The 13,800-nt window shown below is 36.6% G+C and overlaps 2 protein-coding genes across 10 annotated transcripts in view; both read left to right on the top strand.

Moving 5' to 3' along the window:
- LOC107859461 (eukaryotic translation initiation factor 3 subunit J) overlaps positions 1 to 1,016 on the top strand; it is a 5,615-nt gene extending 4,599 nt beyond the window's left edge. The window contains exons 5-7 of the mRNA XM_016704489.2: positions 63 to 213; positions 309 to 468; positions 544 to 1,016. Of these exons, the coding sequence (XP_016559975.2) occupies positions 63 to 213; positions 309 to 468; positions 544 to 635 (403 nt within the window). The 3' untranslated portion in view covers positions 636 to 1,016. The remainder of the gene's footprint in view (positions 1 to 62; positions 214 to 308; positions 469 to 543) is intronic.
- Positions 1,017 to 1,752: 736 nt separating this feature from the next.
- LOC107859458 (anaphase-promoting complex subunit 4) overlaps positions 1,753 to 13,800 on the top strand; it is a 17,085-nt gene continuing 5,037 nt past the window's right edge. The window contains exons 1-15 of one of the 9 annotated variants that reach the window (XM_047406983.1): positions 1,766 to 2,105; positions 2,177 to 2,291; positions 3,017 to 3,108; positions 3,776 to 3,853; positions 4,661 to 4,900; positions 5,036 to 5,116; positions 5,993 to 6,135; positions 6,956 to 7,116; positions 7,204 to 7,304; positions 7,388 to 7,462; positions 8,693 to 8,872; positions 10,149 to 10,228; positions 10,329 to 10,427; positions 11,507 to 11,611; positions 13,416 to 13,554. In XM_047406983.1, coding sequence (XP_047262939.1) covers positions 2,034 to 2,105; positions 2,177 to 2,291; positions 3,017 to 3,108; positions 3,776 to 3,853; positions 4,661 to 4,900; positions 5,036 to 5,116; positions 5,993 to 6,135; positions 6,956 to 7,116; positions 7,204 to 7,304; positions 7,388 to 7,462; positions 8,693 to 8,872; positions 10,149 to 10,228; positions 10,329 to 10,427; positions 11,507 to 11,611; positions 13,416 to 13,554 — 1,761 coding nt within the window. In that variant the 5' untranslated portion in view covers positions 1,766 to 2,033. Of the gene's footprint in view, positions 2,106 to 2,176; positions 2,292 to 3,016; positions 3,109 to 3,775; positions 3,854 to 4,660; positions 4,901 to 5,035; positions 5,117 to 5,992; positions 6,136 to 6,955; positions 7,305 to 7,387; positions 7,463 to 8,692; positions 8,873 to 10,148; positions 10,229 to 10,328; positions 10,428 to 11,506; positions 11,612 to 13,415; positions 13,555 to 13,800 lie in introns of all 9 variants that reach the window. The other 8 variants (XM_047406985.1, XM_047406984.1, XM_016704484.2 and 5 more) reach the window with 8 other exon arrangements.

Here is a 13,800-nt window from a genome sequence, read left to right as displayed (position 1 = left end):
AAAAAAAAAAAAAAAAACGGAGTGAGAGATATTCAGAATTCTTATCTCCTATCTCTTTACAGGCTTGTAGAAGAAGCTGATTATAAGTCCACAGCTGAATTATTTGCCAAGAAAGGTGGTGATGATAAATCCCTTGACAATTTCATCCCAAAAAGCGAGAGTGATTTCTTGGAATATGCTGAGTTGATTTCTCATAAGCTGCGACCATATGAGGTTAGGCAAATTTAATCGCTTCAGTCTTTTTCTAATTTATTTTGGGACTTGACTTTGACTGGGCATTATTAAATGCTTGCCTTGCCTTTTCTCAGAAAAGCTACCATTACATTGGGTTGCTCAAGGCTGTTATGAGATTGTCAATGACCTCGTTGAAAGGTGCAGATGCTAAAGAAATTAGCTCTTCTGTTTCTGCAATTGCAAATGAGAAGATTAAAGCAGAAAAAGAAGCCCATGCGAGTAAAAAGAAGACGGGTATTGCTTTTTGTACCTTTTTTCTATTATAATTGTGTCATCTAGTGGTAGGGGTTTATGATTTTTCCCTTACAGGTGCAAAGAAGAAGCAGCTGCATGTTGACAAGGAAGATGATGAAGCAGTGGTAAATGCATATGATGGTTATGACGATTATGATTTCATGTGAGGGGGGGAATTTGGCAAACACATGCATGTTATAGGCTGGCCTTTTCACCTTTCTAGTTTATACCTGTCTGGCAAATCTTTTGGATTTACAAGTGACAACTATGAGGAAGATCCTGTCGTCTGTTGCCTCCCAATTCTGGAGTCTTACTGAGTGTGTCATATCTTTTTCTTTTTTCTTTTGGGGTCAAATAAAAGAGCAACTTTTGTTTTGTTTTTATTTTGTGGTCAGTTACTGGTTGGTGATCCGTTAGTAAATTATTTGTCGGTTGATCTGCCTTCTCTTGTATGATGCGGGTCTCAGATTTTGAACCTATAGATTTCCTGTAACTGTCTAAAACTATTTGATCCTGTCTTCTCATGCATTTCTTTTGATGCTTGACCATTCGCCGATGTGTGAATATTTTGCAATTATTTGTTAAAATTGTTGCAGAAGTCAATTTCCAGAGACTTGAGTGGGTGCAACTTTTGTTCACTACATATGAAAATCTCAACTTTGGAACTTGAATTGCCAAGTTCAGCCTCTGCATGAGAGCGTGAAACTGGCTGGGGCAATTCTGATCCATCTCAGCTCTTAATCTCCATCTTGTGGTGGGAATTTTAACCTGATGTCCTTGGAGCCTTGGGGTTCACTTGATGCGGGCCATTTTAATTACAAATGACAAATAAGTACAAGTAGCATTATGAATTTAATTTGGTAAAGTTCATTGCCGTTTGAATGAAGAAATTTGCCCCCAAATTTGTAGGCACAAATTCATTTCGTTTTGCATCTTTCTGGATTTGAAGTATGGTATAAAATTATAATTACGTTTTATTCCACTGAGGAACACATCTCTGAATCCTGGAAATTTGCAATTGTACCTTGGAAAATTCAAATCTCTCAATTATTAGAGGCAGCGCCACGGTCCACAGACAAAAGTTGAAACTTTTTTTAATAATATATGTATACACACACACTGCTTGATTTGAATTTGCAGGAGTGGTAATGATTTTTAAAATATTCTGTAAGAGGAGCTCAGGCTGTTTGTGTCCGGTTTAATAAACTAGAGTCTACAACTACATCGTTGAGCGGAGATGCAAGAATTAAGTTAAATTAGTAGTTTCTTTAACTCTTTGGGGTCGTTTGGTTAGGTAATAATTATTCTTTAACCCATAATGAAATAAAAATGACGTGACAAAATTTGATGCGAGCTCAAAAAGTTTATTCCAGGATTAGTTGTCCGTACCAAATGAGTCTAAATAATTACAAACGAGTTTGCGAGGCAGAGCAGGGGTATAAATAAGTTGAAAAACAAATGGCCCTCTAAATACTCGTTTTCCCAATTTAAATTAGTGGACAGAAGAAAAACCCAAAAGCCCGCCCTGTTGACAGTAGCAGTAGCCAGTCAGTAGGCGGGTGGGTATGGAAACAGATGAAGAGCAAGGCGGGGTTGTTCCATTTCAGCTTCAGTTCGACAAACCCATCGCTTCTCAGGTACACTAAACCCCCCACCTTCGATTGTATTGTAAACTTATAAGCTTATATGCTGATTATTAATAATTTAGCAGATAAAAATAGCAGAATGGAACCCAGAAAAAGATTTACTTGCTATGGTTACCGAAGACTCAAAGCTTCTACTTCATCGTTTCAATTGGCAAAGGCTCTGGACTGTTTCTCCCGGTATACTTCCATTTCTCCCATTTTGAGAGTTTTCTGTCCATTGACTGTTTATTGTAATAGACCGGCGTAAATACCATGCTAGAGCTTATAAAGTTTTATAAAGATTGTTTTTTCTCCTAGGGGGATGGATAGTTGAATAGTTGGGAAGTGTGGAGGAAAAACGGAGATCCCAAGGATCTTCAGTGTCAGCTCATCTGTCCCAGTCTTGGTAGTCAGGTTTGCTGACACCTCTATTAATTGAAGTTCGTGCAAACTGACCCAAGAAAATATATATATATTTTTTTTGGTTAGTTGTTTCTATAGCAAATTAAGTTTAGTAGTAGATGTTTTATGGTTTGGCTGTTAGGACAATTTTCTTGTAAGGGCGTAGAGACTGATTTGATATAAGCCTGATAAAGGCTGCCTGTTGAGGTATGTGTGGGGTCCAAGGAAGGGTCTATTGTACTCAACTTCACCTTGCATTTCTGCCAGAGGCTGTTTCCATGGCTCGAAACCTGTGACCTTCTGGTCACATGGCAGTAACTTTACAAGTTACGCCAAGGTTCCCCTTCATTTGATATAATCCTGATAAGAAGGGAAAATTAAGATTGCCATCATAATCTTAAAATTGATCCTATTCAATTTTCAATTGGGCATGTTTGGTCCTTTTTCAGTGTCAAAGATGTTAAGTTACTACATCAATCTCCTAATCTTGATTATCCACTAAAGGAATTTCCGTCTTTTAGGAAAGAACATAACATCCATATGTTGGCGTCCTGATGGGAAAGCAATTGCAGTTGGGCTTGAAGATGGGACCATTTCATTGCATGATGTAGAAGTGAGTTTGATGATATAAAGGATGCTTTTCTTGGTGCAAATATTTGTCAGTTTAAGTTCTTCATGAATCTTTAAGCAAAATATGGGAGCTGCGGGATCGAAGATATTCAACATTAGCTGTTCCTTGTATACCTTGGATTATTTCATTTCTTACTCATAAAAATAAAATATAAATAAGTTATGCCATGAGGTAGCAAATAATTATTTGCAAATAAATCACTTCATAAGAAACTTCTAGTGGAGGTACGCCACTGTAAGCGTCCATTAACATATCTAATAAGACACTGCATCTTGCAAGGATACGATAAAACTTCTTTAAGGATCTTATTATGTACTTCAATGTGCATTACTTGTTTTGCATTTTGACAAGAATGAATACACTACTAGTTTATCTCTTGAGCATTATATTCACTGAAGAGCCTTAATCTCCTTTGTTTATTTAACTGCAAGTTAGAGCACACAGATCACTATGTTGACATCGAGTAATTTGCTAACATTTTCTTCAAGAGTTTGGTGGATTTCATTAGGATTAGGTTGAGTGAGAAGAATTTCATTTCGTTGACTTGTGCCTTTTAGTTAAGATTTGTCCCTGTCAATCAGAATATTGTTGGTTCATTTTCTTCTTTTTTCTGTACATACTGTTTTCTCATTAGTCTGTTTCCATGCAGAACGGGAAGCTGTTGCGGAACATAAAATCCCACTCGGCTGATGTTGTGTGTCTTCATTGGGAGGAGGATGGGAAAAAGGTTTCACTTTTTGTTCAAACTTTCTTCAGACTACGTTTCCTTGGTCAATGGTAGTGCAAGTCTATTCAATCTTGATGGAAGTTATTTATCATGCAAGGATTAAACGTCAGCCAGTTGAGGTCTGACTTTGTTTGGGCTTTCATTTGTGAACTAAGCTTGATTATTTTTCAATCACATTGAGTAAAGCAAATAGTGGCTTATTTGAAAATTGAAAGGCAAACTGCCTTTCTTTTCTCATGTCAACAAAATCCCTTTCTACCGCAGCAGCCATTTAGCATCCATCCTTTTACCAAAAAAGAAAGAGAGGTCATTTAGTGTCCACCTGCAGATATGGTTTATGTTCCATGATGAAGCCATTCTTGATTTCTTTTCATCTCCTATTAACTTGAAGAAGCTTAAAGAGTTGTTAAGCATTCTTGCTGGAGTGAATTCCCCTAAGTATCATCTCTAGTTCCAAGATCAAACTAATTGTCTCACACTGTTAGTGTACAGTACTTTGTTGTTGGGGAAGTTCATGTTTTGATGTTTGTTATCTCTGTTAAGGATTTCATATCAAATTTTATGGCGTCTACGATGGCCAGTGGCCCCGAAAAAAAGATATATACCACAGCTGCTATGCAGATTTGATGTTCAGATGACTTGCAGAGAGTTACTGCTCTTTTGTGAACCCGAAACTTTATGCTATGTTACTTATTCATTCCGAGGCATTCTGGACATGTTTTAGTGCTTCGCTTTCTGTGCCTTCTTAAATCTTGATACTTTTGTTTCACTTTTCCTGAGCTTGTAACTGTATCTTTTGGAATTTAGGACAAGAGCAGTAACACCACCAGTTATGAAGATCGAACTTCACGGTTCTTTCCTCCTCCACCTAGAGTTCCTAAGATGCCTGGACTTGTACCTGGGGATAGTGGCTTCATGGATGATGGAGAAGATTCTTTCCAGGAGCTATCGAACTCTTCACATCAAAGATACAACATTTTATGTAGTGGGGACAAGGATGGAAGTATCTGCTTCAATATCTTTGGCATATTCCCAATAGGGACAGTTGTAAGTTGTTTGTCATCAGTGGAGATGTTTTGGTGGTTTTTTTAGAGTGATGTCTGTTTCTATTTCACCTGTCTCTTTGACTAATTGTCTGATACTTTCTTTCTTCTATGTGGATTACTTGAACTTACTTGCTAGAATATACACAACCTTGTTGTCTCCAGTTCACCGTCAAGTAGCAATGCTGCTAGCCGACTTCTGAATGCTTCCATTTGTAAGGTACGTTTGTTTGTTGTCAATGGTTTTGTGATCTCTTAGTATTATGTCTTGTTCAGTGATACTTTTGCTATGTCCTGATTTTACTGGAATTGTTACCAGGAAGGAGCACTGTCACTATAGTAGCAGAACACTCTCAAGCACCACAAAGAAATAGGGATAGTGATAAAAGCAATGGATAGTAATTTAAAAAGAAAATACTGATAGTATTAAAAGATGCTTATGCAGAAGCAACTTTTGATTGCTCAAAACCTGACAGCGTAACACATTCCAAAAAATGATGATGCCTTTAGCAATCAGGAATTGACATTTGACACTTGATGTGACTTGTGAGGGGAATCCTTTGTGTAGATTGTGCCAAATTCATGCCTAAACCCTATCCATTGTTCTCACTATGCATGTTCGTGGAATGCACGTTCAACAAAGAGCACTGCCAAGTCTTATTTCTAATAATTCTTGAAATTGAAGGGCTAGAAAAACGTTCTTAGTTCACTGGCTTATAACCCACTTGGTGAGGGTAAGACTTAGGAGTAGAACTTCAGCTAAATGATACTTCTAGGGGATGAATTATGCTCAGGTCTATCGTTTGAGAAAAATGCTGATGATGAATTCCTTATTGAGTCAATATTGAGATAAGCACAACTTATCTAAAGAGAAGTCAGTAAAAATTGTCAGAAATAAACCTAGAACAGGTTATGTAGTAGCATTACCTTGAACTTTGTCAATTATTATCTGTTATGAGTATAGAGGAGAAGTATGTTTGTTTCTTAACTTCTTTCTTGATATTGTGATTGTTGAAAGGGAAATCATTTTCATAAAGCTGAGTTAATTTCTCAATCAGTTAAAAACATTTTATGTTTTCTTATGATGTCATTGTAGGTGGCCTTGTCTAAAGATCTTTGTCATTTAGTAGTTTTGTGCAATGGGGAGCTCATCACTGATGAGGTTAATCAAGGTGTAGGACATCATGGGTTACTTGGCTTTCACTGCTTGGTCCTCAATACTTCAATATTTTCCAAAAGGTAATTTTAAAACTAATCTTTATGAATTTTTTTTCTTCTGTTTTAAGATGTGAAAAGGCTCTATTTTGCAGCAACCAGCATTTGTTGTTTCTGAGACAATTGTCATAGCTTATGATAACTGCTTTATTGCAACAACAACAACAAACCCAGTGTATTCCCACATAGTGAGGTCTGGGGAGGGTAAGATGTACGCAGTCCATACCTCTACCTCTAAAGAAGTAGAAAGGCAACTGCTTTATTGCGAAATTTAAAATAAAGGAATTTGACAGTGGAGGTAAAACTGCTGGAAAATTTTGTTTTAATTATTAAAAGAGAAAGAACACAGAAGGAAACTTGACATTGTGTTTTTGAGGTTATTGGGTACTTAGATTTTCCACTATTGCCACGGTTTGTCCTGTTGAATGGAGATCAAGCATTATTAATTTGTATAAGGAGCATAGGCAGCCAGTTCGGTGAAATTAGTCAGATAGTCTGACTGGAAAAAAAAAAAAAAGAGAGGTTAGGCAGAGAGTAAAAACAATCTAGCGAGGTTGGGCGAAGCACTTGGTGTGGAGCTATCCTGTGTGCCATGAAGGTATCCAAAGTCAGCGGGCAGGTTCAAACTTAACACCTGCATAACTCCTTATTACTGTGATTTGTGTTCGACCATTTACAATTACAATCGCAAATATATGTTTTTCATGCTAACCAAAGATACTGACAATCATACTTGGATTCTGACATAGTATGATTCCCTTACACGAATTTCTTTTGTATTGTGTTTTGTTGATTTGGTTTTTATTTGGGATGTATCTCAATTGCTGTAACCAACCTACTCCAGGAAAACTGAACTTCACCAGGTTGCCCAGCAGGCTTCCAACATTGAAGATTTGAGTGAAGTCATCCGGACATCACTATCAGTCATGTCTAAAATATGGTCTGATGCTATGCACACATTTCACGAGAAGTTCAATGCTGTATCCACATTGATCATTGACCATGGTAATGCTCAAAATCCAAAACTCAACCTTAATGGTTTCCTTCTCTTCTTTGTTGATGCTAAAGTTGTATTTTTCCATTTTCGCCTAGGACTTGACTCTACTCCTCAGGATGAGTTTCTAAGCCTTTTAGGTGGTGCCAGAGCCAGTCCTCCGCTTCATCAGTTTTTAGAAAATTCTCTTGGTGAGGCGGTATGACCTCTTCCACAGGACCATTTAAATAAGGAGAGGAATTACTGGTTCATTTTTTTTATTTGTTCAACTACTATTGCCAGGGTCTGAAGCGGGTAGCAAAGGCAGTTAATGGTGCAGGGAAAGAGCTTCAGTTAATTGTTCTTGATCATCTACAGGTGCCCTTGACTTTTCTCTGTTTTAAATTTGTAAAATGAAGATAATTTTTTTCCTGATGCCAGAACTGCACAAAATTTGCATTTATCCCAAGACAAGTTTGTCTCAGATTTTGTAACATTTCATAGAATAATTTTCAGATGATACCCATTCTAAAAGAGATTCTAAAATTATTGAGGGGAAGTGATTAGACAAGACATGATGCAACTTGATCTTATCGAGGATATGACCTTAGATAGGAGAGTTCGGAGGTCGCACAGATTAGGGTCGAAGGATAGGCTTGGTTTGTCTTACTTGAACCTACTTTCTTACCAGTAGTATTAGCTCTATTCCCATAGTTTCTTGGTCTTTCATTTCAACCACTAGTATTTTCTTGCTCCGATAATTGCATGCTTTCATTGTCGTTACTGTTCTTTCCCCTGTTTGTTCTGTAATATCCTCCATGTCGTATTTTTCTGCATTGTTTTGTTTAGTTGTTGTTATTGCTCCCATATCTATATCCCCATTTGCATAGTGATTGGCATGCTTTATTTAAGCTGAAGGTCTATTAGAAACAGTCTCTCTATCTCTGTGGCGTAGAGGTAAGGTCGGCGTCCACTCTACCTTCCCCAGATCCCACTTGTGGGATTACCCTGGGTATGTTGTTGTTTTACCTATTCTAAAAGCTCCTCAGAGTCACAGAGTAGCACAGTTTAATCTGTTTACAAGGTTAGCCAATTCTTATTGGCCTAGTAGATGTTTGATTGCCTTTTTTCCTCCTCAGGAAACAACTCAAAATCTGAACGCAGTACTGTTTATACTATCGTTGACTCCTTTTAAAAAGAAAATCTGTTTTTTTCTGTTTTTCTGAGTTAAAACATGGTGTAGTTATATGACGTGCTTGTCTCTTTACTTTATCCAAAAAATACGTTATGCTTGTCTCTTGATGAATCTAAGAAAAAATTGTGAGTGTCAGTTGATTTTAATGGGTAAAATATAAAATGGTAACTAGATGGGATCGAAGATGAGGCTCTTTTGCTCTTTTCTTTTTCAACGCAGTGACTCTACTTGTATTTAGAGGAGTTTCTATGACTGCTGTAAAGAAAATGGAAACCTATCTCCATTTATTCTACTTAGACATTGATGGTGGTTGATGATAATATTGCAATATCAATTAACTACTACTCATTTCTTAATAATATTTACTTTGTTAATATCTTTGATGCGTTGAGCACTTAAGCTTCTGTTTCCAGCCTGCTGCAGAAATTATTGGATTCAGAATTGGAGAATTGAGAGGGCTTTCAAAATGGCGTGCACGCTATAAAGGTATCGGCTTGGATGAGAAGTTGATGGATAATGCTACAGAAAGGGCTGGCATGTTATTCGTTCAGGTTGAACGTTTTATGAGGGTTTTAGCCTCTGTTGTACAGCAGGTAAATTTTTATTTGTATGCTACTACGTGTCGTACTATGTTGTGCAAAAAGAATGATAGTATTTCCTTATTAGTATTTTTTAAAAAGAATGACACCTTTCTAAATTTGGAAACAGTTTAACTTGAACTTCCCATTTAACCTTAATGATAAGTTTATAGCCACACTTATCTTATGGCATATTTAAGGTCACATGTATCAAAGTCTGCTTTTCTTTCGCAACTCTTGTATGCCATGCAACTTGAAATGAAGGGAGTAGTTTTTTATTTTTTCATTTAGATCTCCATATATTATAAGAAGAAATATTCCTGGCATGTGTGGAGGACATAAGATCAAACTTCTCAAGGATGTTTTGTAGAGTCCCTTGTCTTCACGTCCACTCTCAAGGATTTCTCTGTACTAGGGTCCTCCTAAAAAAGACACCTGGGTCATGAAAAAAGACGCCGATCGTTAAACTTTCAGGTCCCGCAAACTTACTTGTGGAAGCCTTCCGACTAACCAACGACCTATAACACTAGTCACTGTTTCCATTGGGGATAGGAAGTAAGTCCCTCAACCCAAAGTGGCGATGAACAAACAAAATTTCGCGTAAGCCTAATGTGTGCTACTTGCACCTTCTGGCGAGTGTGATTATCTTTTAATCTTGTGTAATCTTGTATGAATGTATATCCATCTTATTATCCTCAACCGCGACACTCATCTTGTTTGTGTATTGGATTTTAACAGCACAACATTTACTCCAGTATAACATTGTTGGCCTTATATGGGAGTGAATGATTTTTTTTAAAGTATTTGGTAAATTTCCTATTTTCTCCGTGAAACATTAGACGACAACAACATACCCAGTGAAATCCCACAAGTGGGGTTTGGGGAGGGTAGAGTGTACGCAGACCTTACCACTACCTTGTGGAGTAGAGAGGCTATTTCTAAAAGACCTTCAACTCAAGTGCAGCAAATCCAAATACAAAGAAGAAGAAAACAGAGACGAACACATATCAACTAACAAGAAAACCAGTGCAAAACCTACAACAAAGGAACAAGGCCAACAACAAAATAAACACAATAGACAAAAGATAATGAAAGAATCATCAGAAATGAACTTAATTAGTTTCTGGTGGAGCTAGAACTTAGAAAAGTATATAAACATAAAAAAAAGTTGAGGACATCACTATTCCCTGCTGATGTTTGTTCTCTTCCTAAAGCTTTAGCTTTTCTGAATTTATCGTAGTTTTTCCCCTCCACTGATTACCATGGTGGTTCTAATTAGTCTTGTTTTCAGTTTTCAAATTTCTTCAGCTGGCTTCTGAAATCGGTGAAGATTCTAATGGCTGAACCAAGTGATCAGCTACCTTTTAATAGGTTTAACTTTCATACCTTCTTACTTATTTCCACCATGTCAACTTACAAATGCTATCACTTGGCTTTAAAGTTAAATCCCTTTGCTTCTTTGTTTTGACAGTGAACTTGTTATTATATTCCTGAAGTTCCTGTATGATCAAGATCCTGTAAGGCAGTTGCTGGAGCTTTCTAAGGTAGATAGAAGTGTTGAAGTAGACATGTAAGTTGTACTCCAGCCAGCATAAGTTTGTGTACGATTCTCCACTTTCTATTGTAAGGTTTGACCTTTATTTATGGTAGTAATAGTAGAAGAAACACTTTTTCTATGTTCATTACCTCTTTCCATTTTTCTTTTCCCTGCTCTGGGGATTGAGGAAAAAACAAAGCTTGCTGCAAATTTTCGTTTTTCCTAACGCGGAGTTGCTTAAACTCATTACTATAAATATAGGTTGCTAGCTCCTTTTCCGTGATCATTGACTAAAAGGTTGGGTTGAATAAGGCACTTGAAAAAGGAATCGCATTTACGGTTTTTCTATGAGAAGTAGGAGAGCTTGTAAAGAGAAGTCAGGGGGGCTGAAGAAGTTTCAGAATGGTCTAAATGCCACAGATTGGACCAAGACTCTTCTTAAGTAACATCGACTACCACTACTTAAAGTTCTTGAACTGGAGTAGATACAAAAAGAACTTTCCAATTATTGAATGTGTGAATATGTATTCTTTTTCATATTTGTTTTGTTTTGTTTTGCTACTGAATCAATCCAAAATGGTACATGTTTGGTTTCTCTACTACTTCTATGTTGAGAACTTGAAAGTTCCATGATAAGTTTGATGCAGTTGTGAAATTCCTTTTAATCGATGAATAGCCTTGTCGAGTAAGCCGCTTCAATGGAGCTTGTTGGCATAACCAGGATCCATATTAATCTCGTTTAGAAATGTCAATTAACTGAAGCATCAAAAATTCAGAATTTGATTAGACGTAGGATTTGGATATCCCAAATTTCATGTCAAATTATTCAATACTCCAAACTCTTTCAGCTGAAGCTTTTATTTTTTGGGATTCATTTGAAGATCATTGCTTGTTAATTAGCATACTAACTTTTGTGTGTGGATAATTTGGAAGCTAGCTATCTATGGTTATCAAAATAAAATGAAATTAGAGGCTATAATACTGTTTTGAACTCACTCCAGAATCAGAATGAACTAGTTTCATATACTTGTGTTTCACTATTTCATTGTCCGCGGCCTATTCTTCTCTTCTATAAATGTTGTAATTCCAAATGTTACTTTCTTTCTAATTAGGGAAACGATGCAAAGAATTAAACAACTAGAACATTTTGGAGGGTTTTCAGATCTAGAATATTTGAAAAGGACGCTTTCACAAGAATTTCAACAAATGGAGGCTTGGTACATCTTCTCTTTATTTTTTTCTTTACTATATTTGTGCCTAATCTTTGCTAGAATCTTTCCCGTGGTGGTGATGGCTGTTAAAGATCCAGACTGCACCTGAGGCTTGGCCCTTATTTTTATTTATTTATTGTTACTTTTTCTTGATCAAATATTGGCTATATGGGCATGCGATGGACATTGTTTAGCTCAATTTATTGATACTCCTAAAGTGTCAACAGACCAAGAATTTGGGATAGAATTAGTGGATGCTCTTGTGTCTATACATCCCAGGCCATCGGATGTTTTATTTGTTGCTGAACTCTTAGTAGTCGCTTGCTGTCTTGTATCTCTCTGTTTAGATATATGTGCCTAACTGGTGGTCCAAACACACAGGAAGTCAATTTCCGTCTAGCTTGATTACTTCTTATTGGTGATTTATTAATGTGGAGTGCCCACCGCCCAACATGGGGCTTTTATTGATGTGGAGTGCACATTTCTTCGTCTTCTTAGTCTTGATCAGATTATGGATTGAGCGAATTGCATTCACTATTGATGAATGTGTATCTGCTCCGCATATGGAGTTACTAAAATAAGTTCAACTTGAAATCTTGGCTACTTTTAGCTTTCTGTTTACATTGGTCGTTTCTATGTTTACATTTTCTTTTTTAACTCCCTCTCATTATGTATAAGTGGTGGTAACATGGAAAGGATCTCGATTTTGGACCACTTACCTGATTTGGATCTTGGCCCCCTTTTTGTCATCACCATCTTTGATCAGGATGAAGTAATGGATTGCACGTTTAGAAGACAGTGCTTTATCCTTTTTTCTTTTCTATTTTTGCTACAATCAGGTTTGGTAACATGATCTTACTTTTTTTGTTTGGAGAATGTAGATTCTCTAAATTAGGTTGGAGAATGTACAAAATGTCCTCTTTGAACCGGCTATCTATTTTTATTTGAGTTCTCCTTATAGAGGAAATGTCAGTTGTCAATGAATGCTGCCATCGTTTATGCTATGTTGGTTTTGGATGGAAAGATGAAGGGGTGGAGGGATGGAAGTACGGGAAAGAATATGGGCCATTCAACTTTTTCAGAATAAAAAAAGAGAGCAGCAGGGTCATTTAACTTGTTTGGTAAGGAGGTACAAGAGGAGGTGAAATAAAGTAGAGGGGTCGCATTCCACAAAAATGTTGGCTTTCTCAATCCAAGTGTGATAGTTGACTTCCTTTCAACTGGACAAAAGAACCTGAAGTGAATTATAGTTGTTCAACTAGAGGAAGTAATCATGTAGTTTTGTCTCGTTCACCCTCCCCCTTTTTTCTGGGAACCATAGTGTCAGGCAGAAATGCAGAAGGCATTATACCTTAAGCTGATTTGACAAGGTAATTTTTATAATCTCAGAAACTTGGGGGATTTAATGGCTTACAGCTCAGCATAATGAGGTGTAAGATCCAAAAGCCATAGGGGTGTAAAAGTAAAACTGCATCTCTTGAAGAAAGTATTAACAATAGAAAGGAGATATAGGCATGTCAATGGGTGAAGCTTTCACATTTTAATGGCATATATCCAACTAATATAATGATTCTCGTTAATGAGATGTAATTTATGTTGAATACTTTAGTTTCCACTGTGATGCGTGAAAGAGTATCATTGATTGTAATTGTAATATGACATTAGTCAACATGTTATTGCTATGCTTTGAAAGCTTGACATAACCTCTTGAAGGCATTTCCGTTTTTATCATGACTAAACTAATAACTAAAATCTTGTGTTGCTTCCTTTATCTGTGGTTCAAATGGTTAATCTGATATCTGAATTGCAGTTTCAAAGATGCTTTTGAGATGCCATTTTCTGCTATTTCGGAAAAACTGCTTTGTAAAGATCTGCTGCCACTTTTTCCTATTGCATCCTCTTCAAAACTAAAGCCTTACAAGGTTCCTGCATCAGTGTCCTACTATGAGGTACTTGTTCAATCATAATCTATGAATAGCCTTGTCAAGCAAGCCACTTTTATTTGATCTTAGTAAGATTCTTAATTTTTTCTTTTTCTTTTATTTGTTTTTCCTTTTCACTATTTAGTGTAATTAGGATATTTGGTATTAAAAAACCAAATTTTCAAAAAAGAAGAAAAATCCCAACTTGAAGGGAATAGTTATGAATATATGATTTGTTCTTGTGCTGTATATAGTAATGAATCATGAAAATTT

This window comes from Capsicum annuum, chromosome 2 (genome assembly GCF_002878395.1).
Source record: "Capsicum annuum cultivar UCD-10X-F1 chromosome 2, UCD10Xv1.1, whole genome shotgun sequence".
In the NCBI taxonomy this organism is placed as follows: domain Eukaryota; kingdom Viridiplantae; phylum Streptophyta; class Magnoliopsida; order Solanales; family Solanaceae; genus Capsicum; species Capsicum annuum.
Note: the sequence above shows the minus strand (reverse complement) of the source record. Positions and strands in the feature narration are given on the sequence as shown.